This window comes from Crassostrea angulata, chromosome 5 (assembly GCF_025612915.1).
Source record: "Crassostrea angulata isolate pt1a10 chromosome 5, ASM2561291v2, whole genome shotgun sequence".
In the NCBI taxonomy this organism is placed as follows: domain Eukaryota; kingdom Metazoa; phylum Mollusca; class Bivalvia; order Ostreida; family Ostreidae; genus Magallana; species Magallana angulata.
The window spans coordinates 12,207,904-12,226,589 of record NC_069115.1 but is presented as its reverse complement, the minus strand read 5'-3'; the positions used below and the strand labels follow the sequence as shown (position 1 = coordinate 12,226,589).

The 18,686-nt window shown below is 35.3% G+C and overlaps 2 protein-coding genes across 2 annotated transcripts; both read left to right on the top strand.

The window, feature by feature from the left end:
• The first annotated feature begins 1,388 nt into the window (after positions 1–1,388).
• LOC128185872 (zinc finger protein 37-like) lies at positions 1,389–5,321 on the top strand. Its single transcript, XM_052855547.1, has 2 exons — positions 1,389–2,978; positions 3,780–5,321. Exons 1-2 carry the CDS (start codon positions 1,581–1,583, stop codon positions 5,175–5,177), a joined length of 2,796 nt encoding a protein of 931 aa, XP_052711507.1. The 5' UTR covers positions 1,389–1,580; the 3' UTR covers positions 5,178–5,321.
• Positions 5,322–12,325: 7,004 nt separating this feature from the next.
• On the top strand, positions 12,326–18,474 carry LOC128184980 (zinc finger protein 37-like). The gene is made up of 2 exons (XM_052854641.1): positions 12,326–13,781; positions 16,612–18,474. Exons 1-2 carry the CDS (start codon positions 12,597–12,599, stop codon positions 17,902–17,904), a joined length of 2,478 nt encoding a protein of 825 aa, XP_052710601.1. The 5' UTR covers positions 12,326–12,596; the 3' UTR covers positions 17,905–18,474.
• Positions 18,475–18,686: the final 212 nt, after the last annotated feature.

Here is an 18,686-nt window from a genome sequence, read left to right as displayed (position 1 = left end):
TTATGAAAACAGTGCTGAATATTTAAACCAAGTGAATGTGTTCACCATGATATTATTTTTCTCCTTCGGAATCGACTCGATCTCTGAAGCTGTCGTGCCATGGTATCACGTGACAGTTAAAAATAGATCACTTATTTACCTTAACAAAAAATCAAAAAGTGTAACACTACTCCAAAGTTCATTTGTATGTTTGATAATAATTCGATCGGCAATTAGTTCATGTTTATTAGTTTTACTGCTAGAATCCTATTGTTAATCGCATAAAATAAATATTGTCATTATTTATCGGAAACTCCCTCAACTTCAATAATTCAATTAAAAATACTACACATTTTTCATTTACAACAAACAAGCACAGGATTCTAGGAGCACTTTTCAAGTATTATGGGTCAAACATTTGATATTTGCTGAATTCTTCCTAATTTTGCTACTGTAAAGCTGTAAACCCGGTTGCAAAATTAGTTATTAATATCTACTGAATGAATTGGATATGGGAAAATAACATCAATATTATGTATCCATGGTAATATTTACCCATCCTGAATGTACCAATTTCACAATTTTTTTTACATTTTTTAAAAATTCCTACAAGTAATGTGTTCCAGACAGGTGAGCAATTCAAGCCATGGGCATTGCTTTTCTCTAAAGTCGGGATCGGTATTCAAATAACACTCACGCTACGGGTCATTCGACACACCTCGGTCGTATCTCATTTGATGTAGGTTACGGAATCGGCCGAGGTTTGCCGAATGACTATGGGTTTATGGAATTTTAATAATTAATGTTTGCTAAATTTTCCAAATCAATCCGACAATACAGCCTAGTAAGTAAAGAAACGTTTTAGACTTATTTGTAGATAGATTTCTATATAATTTCCAGTAGACCTTTTGAGTCAGCTGGCTAACATGGGAAAGCATGATAGTCCACAGGGGCTTGGTTGTTGGATAGTGAAGTTCTTAATTATTTGTTCCCGAAGAAAAAATTGATTAAGATTGGTAATCTGAGATGTATTTCTGTGTATTGCATTAAATAAATTCACTGAAACCCCCCGTTTCATTCATGTTGAAAAAGAATATTCAATGTACATTAAAAAAAAGTACTTTTTTTAATGCACATTGAATATACCAACAACCAAGCACCTGTGTGATAGTCTGTATAAGAATGTCATTGCCACAAATTTAAAAAAAATCAAAATGCAACATTTTTTGACTGCCGGTGTAGTCTTTAATACTGTGGCATTAATATGTCAAATGTTGCATTTTGATTGAAATATTGGTCAATGTACAATGTAATGAATGTAGGAATTCATTGAACAGCTGTTGAAGTGTTAAGTGTGATCATACAATAATCCTCCTCTTTTCATTAATTGTTTCAGGTGGCCCAATTCAGTTCAGAAAGGAGAGTTAAGAACACATAACTTAAATATGAAAGTCCATACACTGACGCAGTGAAATTTTCTTCTGGAAGCAGGCAATTAAGTTTCAGTTCTAACTGTCTAACAAGGAAGATGTTTAATTATTTAATTGATCCTCAGCATGGTGAACTACAAAAAAACATTAGTCAGTTGAATTCTAAAACTGATGAGAATGAGCTCTAGGGAGTTTCCATTGAACATGGCTGAAGGCAGAAGTGCTGATAAAGGAGACATGGACGTAGGAAAGCAAAGGTCTGCTAGTTCAAATGCTAACAAAAATGATATCAGCTGTTATTCCAATGTTATAAATAATTTACTCAATATAACAACTAAGAGTCAGCAAGAATCGAAGAAGAGATATAAGCTTGTAGTGCTACGTCCAAAACACCCTGGTGACAAGCTTATGATGCCACGACCAAAACACCCTGGTGACCCCCAGCAATCAGGGTCAAAAGTTGCTACAGATCATAACAGATTCTCGCAGCAAGTAGAAACTGCCACTCCTTCAAATATTGGACCATTGGATACAAGTCATTTGTACATCTCACAGAAAATAAAAACTGAGGACAATTCTGATTGGATAGGACTCAATGAGTCTCCCTCTTTATGTACATCAACTGCTACTGATAAAACATCAATTCCTCATATGACAAGAACAAATGATGTTGCAAATGAATCATTCATCTCACAAAATATAAGTACAGAAGACATTATTACTAATTCTGATTGGACAGGACACAATCAATCTACGGCATCTCCTGCTTTATTCACACCGATAGTTTCTACTGTGATAAAAACTGAAAAGAATGTTGCAGCAACTGAATCAGATTGTTCTGGACAGGTAGAATCTTGGATGACACCTACCTCTTCTACATCAATGGTTTCCAAAGGAGTCTTGGTTTGTAAGGAGATAAAAAATGAGTATGTTATATCTGATGCAAGATTGACTGGTTGGAATGAGTCTGAAGTCCATATGTCACACTGGGCAAATTCACAAATGTTGTCAGGAAGCAAGTGGAGTTCTACAATGATAAATACAGAAAATGATTTTCACATATCTGGTACAAGTTGGACGGACCAACATCACATATCTTATTTTTCTCTTGAACCTTCACTTGCTCATGTTGACGTCAAAAATGAGGAAAATGTAACAATAAGTAATTCCTCTTCATCAAATTCACAGAATGATTCTTTATCCAGAGAGAAGAGATACACCTCAACACAGCTCTCCAAGGACTCACCAAGTACAACAATACACACTGTTTATCAGTGCCCAGTCTCCCTTTCTCCAGTTGAAAGTTCGAGTGATGTTGATGAGGAGAAAGAAATAGAATCACTAAACACTGCAGGATCACCACTTCTTGGACAGGACGATGGAAATGAACTAACTGAAAAGAAGCCTGATGTTGATAAAGGAGTCGATTTTTTGAGAGTTGATGATAGAACCAGCTCACGGAAGAAACATCCTCTGGGAGTCGTTAATAGGACCAACTCAAGGAAGAGACATATTGCCCCACAACAATCAGCTCCCAAGGAAACCCAATCCTCAGTTGATATGTCCAAGGTAATAGGTTACGGTAGATTCCTAATTATACACAAGGAATTAATATTAGGGTAAAATCATGTGAATACATCTTGGGAATTTTAAAATTTCGCTTTTAATTTTTGGGACAAATTTAAACTAATTGAAACTGTGACAATAATATGGAGTTTCGTGATTTTATTTCTTACAATTTCATTTCATGCAAAAAGGATTACTGTAATCGCAAAATTAAGTACTCGCACAAAATTAGAAATACATTCCCTGAACATTCTACTTTCCCATTTTCCAGTGCGTTCACCCTGCGCCCACAGTACGTTGACCGTGTGTTCCCCACTTCGCTCCACTTCATTCACGTTAGCTGTTCACAATGCGTGCACTGTGAATTCACAAAGCGTGCACCTTGCACTCACCGTTCGTTACAGCGTTCACTTATCATTCAGTCAGATAATATTACATTTAGGCTAATTACAATACATACATGTAGTTTATTAAGAATTTTGGTCCCGATTACTGACATAACACAATGTAAGGATAACTCCCAAGGCACTCCGAACAAATCATTCATATAGCGGTCACAGGTTTTTCCACGGTACCATTCAAGTGGGAAAGTATAACATTTTGGGTCTGTATGCAGTAAATAAATTGTCTCCCTATACATGCATTCATATACTTGTATCAAATGAGACATATAAAGCTTGACATGGGACAAGATCAAGCTATATGGATCAATTAAGTAACTCTGCCAGTGTTCAGTGTAGTTTTCCTTCCTCTATATGAAATCAATAAATTTTTATTTTCACTTTATACATGTTATATTTCCAGGATGAGAATGAAGAAGACTGTGTTAACACATTTTTAGAGATGTCTGGAAAATTTTTTAAATGCGGATTCTGTGATGAGGCATTTGCAAAACCAAAAGAACTCAGCTGGCACCTTAAGGTGCACAGTAGTTTACACTGCACTCACTGCAAAATCCAATGTTCCACCAGAAAGCAACTGGAAAAACACCAGAAACTTTGTCAGGAGTTTGTAGGGTCTTTGTTTACAGAAGCATGTCCAATCTGTTTAAAGCAAACTCCATGCAAAGACTTGGGGCTACACTGCAAATCTCATGGCGTGCAGCTAAAAGAAATAATGTTCAATTGTGACAAATGTTCTACCTTGTTTAGTTCTTCACAGCGGCATAATGTTTGTGTTCACTTGGAAAACAACAAAGAGGCTCTTCAAAGGAGTTTGAAGTACCACTGTTCAGTGTGCAGAGAGTATTATGAAGAGATTTCTGTATTTAAAGACCACATGCAAACTCACAATATACCTGAAAGGGCCAGTGCTATAGCTGTGTATACATGCCCAATGTGTAACGAGCTCTTTTCCAACCAGTCTCTATTGGAAAAGCATCTTGAGAATAGGTGTTCTCAAAGGGGAATTGAATACTTATGGCAAGACAAGGTAGTGAAGTGCAGATTTTGTGGGCAGTTCTATCAAAGAAATCGTAAACGTCAATCTACCAATGATACAAACAACGGATGCATTAAATGCAGGAAGTTCTTAAAGTTAAGAATAAGTTTGAGGAAGCAAATGTCAACTCAGAAAATTCATCGTTGCCCGGTCTGCTCAAGGTGTTTCTCTAGAATTTTCCTTTGGAAATCTCACATGAGGAATAACCATATACAGGAAGTCGAACAGAAGGGTTTCGAGTGTTTCATATGTGGGAAATTTTTCATGAACCTCTGCAATATTCGGCTTCACATGAACTCTCATATTCCAGTCCGTAGTCTGTCTTGTCTTCTATGTAATAAAAAATTCAGCGACAGTCTCCATTTAAAGCTGCATATGAAAATCCATTCTAGTGAAATGTTATACTGCAAGATTTGTTACAAGAGATTTTATAATGCCAATCACTTCTTTCGACACAGGGCCATGAACCCAATAGAGTGCAACTGTGAGAGATATGCCAGCAACACAAAGCACAGTGCATCTTGTATGAAGGTCAGGGTCTTCTTCAAAGCAGGCAGCATCTACATACTGGATGGTTGCAAAGAAAGTCCGCTACATGTGTGCAAGATTTGTTGGGCCCAATTTGAAAGTGTAGTGCATTTGCAACACCACCTAAAAACAAGGCATGATATTATCAAAACCATTCATGCAATAAGTAAAACATGTAGTGCTCAGTTCAATCCAAAATTAATTTTTGAAAATATAAATTCCAACCCACTTTGAAGTTTTTCCAAGAAACCTAGTCTAGACTCCATCTTTTTGTCAGAAAGTCATCTGTAATATACTATTTTTGGGATTCAAACTTTTTGCAATGTTTTGATTATTATTTGTGTTTAATGTCATCTTTGATAAATTTAATGAACTCCTTCCGTAATTTTTTTTATGTTAATATACGAGTAGAGGTCAAGAGCTGAAAATAATATGATTTGAAATATAAAATATGAACAATTAATCTTCAATGTTTTGTCATCCTTGTATAAAATTAAGTTATTCTTACTAATGGTTCAATGTATATTGATAGAACTAATCATGAATAACATGTGATAGCTCTGTGGGCAAAGTTGGGGTTAAGTTCACAAGAGTTAGACCTTTCTATAAATTGTGGGGAGTGATAAGCCCATATGCCTATTATTTTTCAAATACTTTCAGTGAAAGCAGCAAAATCTAATGAGAAAGTTTTGCAAGATGTTTTCTTGGCGTGAATAAGATATAAAAAAAGAAGAATTTGAAAATGTTACTGTTGATTTTTTTTTTTCTGGGCATAAATTTACGTATATTAGGTGAAAATCACAGTTTCAAGGATACATAGTTGTGGACAGTGATCATACCAATACTTTATATGCATGTATATATAATTAGAAATTGCGCTTCAATGAATATTTTTAAAATTTCATGGACCAACTAACAAAAAAAAAAATCCTCAAAAATTGTTATTTAATGAATAATGATGAAACGTTACGTATAAGATTTATTTTAAAATATCTTTGAATAGTGTCATTTTTATAAGTTTTTAATGTTGTTCAGGTGAACGATATGGCCTATGGGCCTCTTGTGGATTTTTTTGGTCAGTAGGAAAATTGGTCTGTATCTAAATTTAAACATTTATGAACTATTTTTAGTAAACATTTTACGTTGTGATCAATGCTCGAATTCTTGAAAGCTTGAAGAAGGTGCTTTAGTAAACTGTAGCTCCAAGGAAAATTCAGATTGACGGACCGAGCTCGAGGAAGTTCCACACGGTCAGTGAACCCAAATTCTCGTGGAGCTGCAGCGAGGTTTGCATATGTCACAGGCCAATAACTTTTGGGATAAAATGTTACCTTGACAATTTAACTGACATGTATATTACAAACTTTAGGAAATGATGAAATATAAATTATAAACTATTATGTTGATGTTTGATTACATGTAAATAAATAGATAATGCATTTTAATTAATATATATGTTTATAGTCTTTATACTCTGTCCCGCGTTTTTGCTTCCACCACTATTCACTTGATATTTCGATAATCATTAAGACCGTAGTACTCAAACTACGTTAATCCACAAATATGAAAAATGTCCAGAAAAACTTTGAAACGCCCCCTCTACCGCTTCAGGTTTCAATACACAACCCAAAATAGAAAGTCTACGGGAATTTTGCATTGCATCAGTCATGAAATAACCTGGAAGATAACGTTGAAAAAATTGTGCGAGGTATTCCGAGTGAGTTCCGAATGGTGGAAAAATGTAAACATTTTCCATTATAAATTCCCGTAAGAATTTTGTTTTCGTTCCTGTGAACTTTTAAGAGTGAAAAATTATAATGTGTCAATGAAGTTATCATGGATATTTTCCCTTTTATCAATTTCAACTCTATTTTTTCTTTCACAGGTATGTGTATTTTAATTAAATCTCATCAAAAAGTTATGAAAACAATGACTTAAGTTAGACTATAAAATTGTTACCTTGAAAGAATGCTTAATATGTGGCATTGGAAGCAAATTGAAAGTGGGGGAGGGAGTAGCTGCAAAACTATGACGGCTTAGCAAGGGCCAAAGGGAGGGATACAATTGCCTTGGAGGGACTCAAGTCTGACTGGAATGACCAGTTTTGCGGTCTTTCATCTTCATTTTGTCCATCAGGGTGTGCTGGGTAAGTAGAGGTGTCTCTCCCCCAGGGGTGTAATGGTGGTGGCGCAGCTAGGGATACAGACTCAGCTGGGGATAAACATGCACGGACTGTACAGAAGGGTCCTGTGTTGATGGCAAGGCTCGAGGCCTTGGAGTCCCAGTTGGCCCAAGTTACACAACTGCTGGTCAGGCTCCATGGGAGGCAGTTGTTCTTGGGGACTTGGTCCCAGGGAGGACAACAATGGCACACGTAGCACACCAGTCAGGGGGGATGCCGTTTCCCATTCTAGTAACACTGTTACTAGGAGTGTAGCAAGTGTTCCTTGTTACGGGAGTGTTACAGTTGCCCGTGTAGGGGTAGTTCTCTCCTAGGGAAATCTGTTTGGGCTGAGTCAGGTGAGCCATGGTTCAGTCAGTCAGCCTCAGATACCTTAAGGATGGACGGGCCCCCATCACTATACAAAGGTTCCTCATAGCGCGTTAAATAAGGAATATGAACAGGGCGCTAGCGCTCAAACTAGGACTTGTGCCACCCAGTTGACGCCGGATTCTTGGGGACACAGATGTCCCCGGTCCCAAAGGGGCAATATAAGCACCGATTTTTGGCGCCAAGGCGCTCACTTGACCCTATCATAATGTTAAATAGGGAATCTAAACAGGGCGCCTAGCGCCCAAACTAGGACTTGTGTCCCCAAGATGACAATGGTTTCTTTGGGGCATGGGTGTGTCCTCTGGATCCTCAGCCCCAAAGGGGTCTTGGCGATAGGGCGCTGAGTTGACCCTATCATATCGTTAAATAGAAACCCTAAAAAAGGGCGACAAGCGCCCAAACTAGGACTTGTTCAACTCATGAGACACTGGATTCTTTGGTGTATGAGGTGCTTTTGGATCTATGTAATCATACTGATACTTCAACACTTTTTACTGTAATCATGGTTATTGAGTTTTTTTTAAGATGTGTTCGTTTATATCATGAACTCTATTATAGGAACAGTAAGAATTTTTGGAAACATTAAAAGGTGTATGTCTCTCATACAATACCAATTACCTAATAATCCTTCTCAGGAACGTAGCTTTTCTTTTGTGAGACTGTTAATGAGCAAAAAAAAAACCCGCACAAAATACACCCCTTCTCCCCCCCCCCCCCCCCCCAAAAAAAAAAAAATTAAAATTAATAAATAAATAAATCCCCCGCTCATCGCCTATTATCTGTGATCTGCTGCAACCACTATTGAAATACAACTATTTCACGAAATAATTATTTCAAAAGTGGTTGGGAATGTATTTTATTATAAGAATCAATTTGTAACCACTATTGAAATACAAACACTCTTGAAATTATCATTTCGATAGAAGTTGGGAATAAATTTCATTTATTTATAAATATCACTTTGCAACCACTATTGAAATAAATATCCCTCCCTTTCGCTTATAGTGGTGAATATTGATTTGGGCCTGTCCGTCCATCAGCCCGTATGTGTCTCATTATTTTATCTACCGAGTTTTTTAAACTATATAGTTTGTACCCATTTTACCTTCAACCTTGCATTTATATTGATAAGACCAGTCTTAGAAAATGGAGACATTGTATGTGATAATTGTTCCGACCAGAGTTGTAAATTATTAGAAGATGTCCATGTGCAGATTGAAGCTGGAAGAAATATTACAGGCATTAGATGTAACTCTTCAAGATCAAGATTGTTTGAAGAACTGGGTTGGGAACCACTGAGCGAACGTCGTAAAAACTTTCAATTAGTTTTATTTTGCAAAATTATTATTCGATATGCACCTCGGTAACTTAGAGATATGGTTGAATCTTGTACGTTCATTTTCAGAATAATTATAATTTGAGAACAAGTAATATGACATATAGAACTCCTATTTTAAGAGGGTCCGATGGCAATGGTCATGTTTAGACTGTATTGATCTCCTTTAAAAGAAGAGCTGAATATAAAAATATAGGAAAATACGCAGAATTCAAATGTTAAAATATATAGAACTTTTCTTTACTAACTAATTGTTAACAGCAAAACAAATCAAGCTTAAAATTTTAAGTAAATTGGTTAATTTATTGATCATTAAGCATCTTTAAGGAACCTCGACATCTCGTGACTTCTGCTTTTTGTGACAGTATGTCACAACATGGCGATTTTAACGCTTTGTGAAACAGTTTATTTCGCCAAAGTTTTGTATCTATCTCTGTGGCGCAGTGGGTGTAGCTTCGGTCTATCAACCCGCAGGTCCTGAGTTCGAATACTGCAGGGACTTTTTATTTTCATGAAGAACGGTAAAATTGTAAAAAGTTGATTTCCCCCAAAATTAAAAGTTTGGGGTCATTTTCAAGTCGAACACATGCCGCATAGTGCTAAAAATCTGTCGGACCGGCTCGCAAACTGTTGCCCAAGGCCGAAGGCCGCGGGCAACAGTTTGTGAGGCGAACCGACAGATCAACTGTTGCCCGAGACACAGTCAACAACTGTTTTGTTAAACCCCTTCTAATCTTGAACACGTTTTTGCGGAATGTGGTGTTATCGGTCAACAGTCTTTTTTAACAGTCGATTTTTTCTCGAGGAACGTGTCATCTGACCTTAACAGTCGATTTTAACAGTTCCAATCTAACAGTTCCAGTCCAACAGTCAAAATGCTGGATTTTTTTTCGTATAGAGTTATATAGTAACTGTTTTACAGGGGTATAACAACATGTAACATCGTTTCGGGGAACGAAAAATACTTGGCTGTTAGCGTCAATTTATTGATAGTGTTTGCTGTAACCGTGTTTTACTGTATGCCTTTCAAAGGGAGACAAGCAAAACATATTGACGCAAGCGTCAAATGGGCCGCAAAAAATATAATTGTTGTATGAATCATCATTGGTTTTTTCCTAAATGGAATTATGAATATTAATCTTATCTACACCTCAGTTTATGAAGATAATCATGGTTCAAATGCATGAGGTTCTCAGGTCAACTCAAATTTTAAGGTCAATTCAAATTTTTCAGGTCTTTTATATTTTTCGTAAATAATTGATATAGATGTCATTTCAAGATATTTTTCTACCACATCTCACATGGAAATATAATAAATACACACACAAAGTCATTTTATTTGACGCAGGACATAGAAATTCAAATATATCATTTATATAAAATTTCATGTAATTCAGGTATTTAGTATTTCAGGTCTTTAGTGTGTCCCGTATACCGATTCCGATAGAATGAAAAATTCCAAAATTTTCAAAATGGATTATCGTCTCCATAAAAATGCACCTAACACGACAATCTATGACCTACATTATTTACATTCACGAGTAAAACAAAAAATATGTAATATTTTTAAAAGGCATACAACATATTTCTCTACATGCAAATTTACTTATTAATAATTCATGAAAATAGGCATAATAAAAATTTATTTTTAAAAAATCCTGCAGAAACGCAGTTACAATATCTAAATGTATAAGAAATAACGGACCGCCTTCTGGCGGCCCGTAATAATGTTACACACTCCATTCACAATTTTATCACACCTTTATCTGTAGAAATGTTATTCCATGGTAGTAATCAATGTAACTAATACTTTACTAGCTGTTAATGAACAAATATTTGATGATGTGCGCAACTTTATAAAAAATTCCAACAGATTCTAACAAAAGTATAATATAATTAATATCTGTCTGTGTTTAATAAGAGCATAACAAAAGACTGTATTGCTGATTGGGGTTATTTTTGTTTTCTAGGAGGGGGTATGAAACTTAATTTTGGATATTTTACTATGCAGTGAATTTTATAAATTTGAATTTTCATGGCATGATTGTGCATCTCCTGCATCCCCCCACCTTCACCCAAGCCCCCTAATGTAGAAGTGACCTTGATCTGTGCCTATAATTATAAGAATATTAATTTGCTCCAAGCAGGTGAGCAATTCATGCTGTAAGCATAAATTGCTCTTCTCTAAAGTCGGGATCGGTATTCAAATAACACTTAACACTACGGGTTGTTTTGGAAAATCAATGTTTGCTATATTACAGCCTAGTAAGTAGAGAATTATTTAAGAACTATGCATTCCGTGAAAAGATAAAGTTATTTATAAATAGCTTTCTAAATATTTCCCTTTAGACCTTTTGAATCAGCTGGCTAACATGGTAAAGGTTGATATACATATCACAGGCACCTGATTTTTTTTATCAATCAGTCGCTCATTAAGCCATATATATATATATATATATATATATATATATATATATATATATATATATATATATATATATATATATATATTACCTCCTGAAAACACGTGTGTTTATTTATAGAGGTGTGTTTTATATATATAGAGGAGGTAGAATTTTTTTTTTATATTTGGCTTATTGAGCGACTGGTTGATTAAAATTCATGTGCCTGTGATCAGACAAAGATAGTATGTATTATTTTATCATTGCTACAATCAACTATGTGCGATATGGTCAAATATCTGCCCTAATTTTAACCATTTTTAAAATAGTGTCGATAAAAAATCGAATCTTTATAAATCATTGTACAGTGGATGCCTATCATATTAATCTTGATTTTAGTCACCATTGCTCATTCGCTATTCATCTATGACGTCAACTAAATGACCTAGTTCTGGCAAATTTGTAAACAATTGAAAATATTTTCATTTTTGCTTTATATTTTGCATTCGGTAGTATAGAGCTTAGGTCTACTCAAGTACGATTTTAACATATGTTTTTCTTCTGATAATTATACACACTATACTAAAATATGGTATTTGAGCAAGCCTGCGCTTGATGTTTCCTAGTCGAAAAACCATCGGAAACGCCCATATATCACTACAAAACATCAATTAATCAAAATAAGGCAATCTTCATGACGTCATTTCTACATTATGACGTCACTGTGGTGATAATTTTTTGCACCCTTATTTTCAATATGATTTTAACTACTTTCCACCTTAATTTTAAAACTCTTTTTAAAACTTTAATATTTTGGCCCAAAAAAGCATAGAACTGCACATAGTCCTTTCAGTTAAAATGAAATATTTTTTTTTAACTGCCCGTGGAGCCTTTTAGCATATGTCTGTCAAATATTGCATCTTGATTGAAATATTGGCCAATGTAATATTGTAATTATTGTCATAAACCTTAATTGTCATAATCTATGAGAGAGGGGTCGAAATATAATCAATAAATTATTATAGATTCAAGTGTTTAGTGTGATAAGATATAATATTTATCCTGTTTTCATCATTTGTTTCAGGCGACCCACTTCAAGTTCAGAAAAGACTATTAAGCACACTAGTTAGAGTATAAAAGTCCATACAGTGAAATTTTCTTCAGGAAGCAGGCAATGTTGAAGTATTGACTGACAAACAAGAAAGAAGTTTTATTGTTAACAAAGAAACTCAACACACATTGATGACATGTAAAAATATAGCATTGTATCCTGATCTACGTATAATAAGGGAATTTGGAAAAGCTGCAGTGTGATGAACTACAAAAAACCATTTGTCAGTTGAATTCCAAAACTGCTGAGAATGAGCTCTAGGGAGTTTCCACTGAACATGGCTGAAGGCAGAAGTGCTGATAAAGGAGATGTGGACCAAGGGAAGCAAAGGTCTGTTAGTTCAAATGCTAACAAAAATGATATCAGCTGTTATTCCGATGTTATAAAAAATTTACTCAGTATAACAACTAAGAGTCAGCAAGAATCGAAGAAGAGATATAAGCTTGTAGTGCTACGTCCAAAACACCCTGGTGACAAGCTTATGATGCCACGTCCAAAACACCCTGGTGACAAGCTTATGATGCCACGTCCAAAACACCCTGGTGACCCCCAGCAATCAGGGTCAAAAGATGCTACAGATCATAACAGATTCTTGCAGCAAGTAGAAACTGCCACCCCTTCAAATATTGGACCATTGGATACAAGTCATTTTTACATCTCACAGAATATAAAAACAGAGGACGATTCTTATTGGATAGGACTCAATGAGTCTCCCTCTTTATGTACATCAACTGCTACTGATAAAACATCAATTCCTCAAATGACAAAAACTGAAAATGATGTTGCAAATGAATCCGTCATCTCACAGAATATAAAAACAGAAGACATTATAATCAATTCTGATTTGACAGGACACAATCAACCTACATCTCCTGCTTTATGTACACCGATAGTTTCTACTGTGATAAAAACTGAAAACGATAAGGATGTTATATCTGATGCAAGATTGACTGGTTGGAATGAGTCTAAAGTCAATACGTCTCACTCAGTGAATTCACAAATGTTGTCAGCAAGCAAGTGTAGTTCTACGATGATAAATACAGAAAATGATTTTCGCATATTTGGTACCAGTTTGGGGGACCAACATCACATATCTTATTTTTCTCTTGAACCTTCACTCTCCCATGTTGTCAAGAATGAGACCAATCTAACAATAACTAATTCCTCTTTGGAAAGTTTGCATATGTCTGTAGGGAATGCACATTGTCAGAATGATTCTTTATCCAGTAAGAAGAGATACACCTCAATACTGCTCCCCAAGGACTCACCAAGTACACCAATACACACTATTTATCAGTGCCCAGTCTCCCTTAATCCAGTAAAAAGTTGGAGTGATATTAAAGGAGTTATTGATAGGACCAGCTCAAGGAAGAGACATATTGCCCCACAACAATCAGCTTCCAAGGAAACCCAATCCTCAGTTGATATGTCCAAGGTAAAAGGTTACTGTAGATTCCTAATTATACACAAGGAATTAAAATTAGCAAAAAATCGCGAGAAGCACATCTTTAGAATATGGAAAATATAAATTTTATTTTTTTGGACAGATTTAAACTAAATGAAATTGTAATATTAAATTGACATTTTTTATTTCTTACTATTTGACACAAAACGGAGTTATCACAAAATAAAATATTTGCATATATAAGGCCTAACCAAAAAATAGGTTTGTTTCCGCTTTCCCGACCGACCCTTACTTAAACCCGCCGACCCCAAAAAAAATTTCGATTTTTTTTCGTAAATTTCCGTTTTTATCCGTTTTTCGTTAAAATTTCGTTTTTATCCGATTAAAAAATTTATTGTGTCCTCTAAATTTAAGTTGTAAAAACGCTTATAGAACTTATTTAGATGTCATCAGTGTTGTGTAGATGTTTGTTATTTACAAATGGCAGCACATGTCGTGCCAGTTGAGCTCGAGAAATGTTCCCACCAGCCTGGGGAAAAGTTCATCACATCATTTAAACAATGACAACAAATAGTTTGGTTTTTTTTTTATCTTACCCAGTTTAATAGATAAATGGTTGAATATGCACAATTGAACAGACGGAGAGGGGAAAAAAAAGATTAAGAAAAAAAAAAGCCGACCTACCGACCCTGATTTTTTTCAGCCTGAAAGCGGAAACAAACCTATTTTTTTGTTAGGCCTAATAAGGAATACAGTCCCTGAAATGTTCTACTTTTCCATTTTTTCACGAGTTCACAGTGTGTTTGCTGTGCGTTCTCCTGCACTCTTCACTATGCTCTGTTCACGCTGTTCACGCTCACTGTTCACAAAGCGTTCACGCTCACTGTTCACAATGTGTTCACTTTGTGTTCGCTCGCCGTTCATGTCGCTCATCAAATTTTGTTCAACGTGCGCTCACCGCTCATCATTCACTCACCATTCAATTGTGAAAGTAGAACATTTCTTGGACTGTATATACGGTTAATTACTTTGACTCCCTATGCATGCATTCATGTACTTGTATCAAATGACACATATACAGTATCGATCAGACCCAACCTAACAGAAAGTAAATCAAAACCCTGGGTTTACTCCGGGATCACTAAAGGAGTGAGAAGCGGTGTGGATCAGTAACCCTTGACAAGCAAAGCTGCAATAAACAGCTCCTAACAATTATCGCAAATCTTACACGGGTGTATACGCTGCGAGTGATAAACTGATGCGTTGAGTGACGACATTATCGGGATTGCGAGTTGCAGTTATATAAACAAGCATTTTCATTGGCCGTTTTAGTACCCGCCCACCCATACCTGCTGACGTGGTATTTGTGTCGTTTCTGCAATAATTGAGTAAGAGTTCTCACAATAATCGCATCTTCTTTTTTGGTGTAAACAATTGTCAAAAACACGGTGTTAAAACAGGTTCAATCCCCAATTCATTTTTAAATATAATACATACTTCATCGAAAAATTCAAATCCTTTTAGCTGTTAAACGCATCAATTTAAGATGAGGCTATATTTATTTTGTTGTAGCTTATTCCAAAGAATTCACAACAGATACTGACAATAGATATTACATAGCTATATTGCATTTTGTTGAACTTTGACTGATTAATATGACACACTTAGAACTACAAGTGTGCATGTGTTTTCAAACATACCAAAAAATTGAATTTTACGGCATGTAAAAGTGTTCAATTTTGGACTGATCTGTGATCAACATTATTTTGTAACTCACTTAGTCTGTATAAACATTCATTTTATTATATGTTCTTCGATATTCATCACACAATATTTACTTCTGATGTTGACACTGACACGCTAATCGACCTCGGATTGTATAATTCACGTGCAGATCGAGTCGCCATTTTACAGTTTTCAATGTATATAAACAAACCACACATCTTCATTTTGCGGAGCTGTTGACGATGTTTCAAAGATTTCAGTACATATTTATTGTAAATAAAACAGTGAAGACATATGCTGTAAAACGTCTAATGGATTTCACGGCGTGTCAACCCGAATTTTCCCGTGGATCTACATTTTGCAACAAGTTTTTTATGAGGAAAAACAGTTCAACTCATGCGATTTTCCATATATACAGTATATGGTTCATTATGAACGCTAACGTAAAATTTATTTGTTCACTAAACAGTTTCTGGCGATTTTTTTCACAATGAACTGAATGACATTATTCGTAAGCGAAGTACAATCTTATTCTGTGACTGATAATCTATATGCGCCGATCCCTGCTTTTAGGGAACTTTTTCTTTTTCTCTTCATTAATATTTTACACATGTACGTGAACATCTCCCCGTTTGTTATCAAATAACTCTGTACGTAAATTTTAACTTGCTAGTACAACTTTATGAGATGTTTTCTTTCTCCGACATATCTTTCCACGTGTTAGCATCATGTTCTCAACATGCATTTGATAAATGGGCGGGTCTATATAAATGCACCAATCAGAATCTTTATTTCAAATCACAATTGAAATACACACCGATTAGAAAGTGTCATCACTCAACGCAATGCTACATCGGTCGTAGCGAATACTTTCATGTAAGATTTGCGATAACACATTCACTTGAATTTTATTTCAACATTCTAAATGTAACCAAAAGCTTTGTTTACATAGCAAAGAATATTAAGCTCTTTAACTCGCTTATAACTGAATGAGTGACACTCAAACTTTGATTGCCTATTAAAAATGCCTAACCAAAGCATTGTAAACATTAAAATCAAAAAAATAATTTTGACTAAAATCGTGACCACGCCCCTTTAAAATTTTATTTTCACATTAAGCATGTTATATTTTTAGGAGGAGGATGAAGAGGAAAGTATTAACAAATTTTTAGAGATGTCTGGAAAATTTTTTAAATGTGGATTCTGTGATGAGGCATTTGCAGAAGCAGAAGAACTGAACTGGCATCTTAGGGAGCACAGCAGTTTCAACAGAAGGCAACCGGAGAAACGTCAGAAGCCGTGTCAGGAGTTTAAAGGGTCTTTGATTACAGAAGCATGTCCAATCTGTTTAAAGCAAACTCCGTGCGAAGACTTGGGGCTACACTGCAAATCTCATGGCGTAATGCTAACAGAAATAATGTTCAATTGTGAAAAATGTTCCACCTTGTTTAATTCTTCACAGCGGCTCAATGTTTGTGTTCACTTGGAAAACAACAAAGAGGCTCTTCAAAGGAGTTTGAGGTACCGCTGCTCAGTTTGCAGAGAGAATTATGAAGAGATTTCTGCATTTAAGGAGCACATGCAAGCTCACAAGATACCTGAAAGGGCACGTGCTCTAGCTATATACACATGCCCAATATGTGACAAGCTTTTTTCCAACCAGTCTCTATTAAAAAAGCATCGAAAGAATGGGTGTTCTCAAGAGGTAGCTAAGACGTGCAGATTTTGTGGGCAGTTCTATCAAAGAAATTTTGAAAGTCCATCTTCCATTGGTACAAACAATGGATGCATAAAATGCAGGAAGTTCTTAAAGTTAAAAATAAGTTTGAGGAAGCAAATGTCAACTCAGAAAATTCATCGTTGCCCGGTCTGCTCAAGGTGTTTCTCTAGAATTTTCCTTATGAAATCTCACATGAGGAATAACCATATACAGGAAGTCAAACAGAAGGGTTTCAAGTGTTTCATATGTGGAAAAGTTTTCAGGAGCCTCGGCAACATTGGGCTTCACATGAACTCTCATGTTCCAGTCCGTAGTCTGCCTTGTCTTCTGTGTAGAAAAAAATTCAGCAACGGTCTCCATTTAAAGCTGCATATGAAAATCCATTCTAGTGAAATGTTTTATTGCAAGATTTGTTACAAAAGATTTTATAATGCCAATCACTTCTTTCGACACAGGGCCATGAACCCAATAGATTGTAACTGTGAGGGATATGCCAGCAACACAAAGCACAGTGCATCTTGTGTGAAGGTCAGGGTCTTCTTCAAAGCAGGCAACAGCTACATACTGGATGTATGCAAAGAAAGTTCGCTACATGCGTGCAAGATTTGTTCAGCCCAATTCGAAAGTGTAATGCATTTGCAACACCACCTAAAAACAAAGCATGAGATGATCAGATCCATACATGCTCTACTATCAAGGAAAACATGAAGTGCTCAGTTCAATCCAAAATTTATTTTGAAAATATTAATTATAATCCACTTTGAAGTTTTTCTAAACAACATATAGTTTAAACTCCGTCTTTCTGTCAGAAAGTCATCTGAAAGATACTATTTTGGAATTCAAACATTTGCAAGGTTTTGATTATTATTTGTGTTTAATGTCATCTTTTAAAAAATTTAATGATCTCCTTCCATAATTTTTTTAATATGAATGTACGAGTAGTGTCCAAAGCTGAAAATAATATGATTTGATGTGTACAGTATGACAATTAATCTTCAATGTTTTGTAATTCTTGTATAAAAGGAAGTTATTCTTACTAATGGTTCAATGTATATTGCTATAACTAATATTGAATAACATGTGATAGCTCTGTGGGCAAAGTCGGGGTTAAGTTCACAAGAGTTGGAACTTTCTATAAATTGTGGGAGGTGATATAGCCCATATGCTTATTATCTTTTACATGTAAATACTTTCAGTGAAAGCAGCACGGTCTAATGAGAACATTTTGCAAGATGGCGTGAATAAAATAAAATGAAAAGTTTAAAATTGTTACTGTTAATTTATTATTTTTTCTGGGTATAATTTACGTAGATTGGGTGAAAATTACAGTTTCAAGGATACACAGTTGTGTACAGTGATCCTATCAGTACTTCATCTACATGTATAAAAATTATATGTAATAAGAAATATTGCACTTCAATTAAAATTTCATGGACCAACTGAAAAAAAAATCGTCAAAAATATATATTTAATGAATAATGACGAAACTC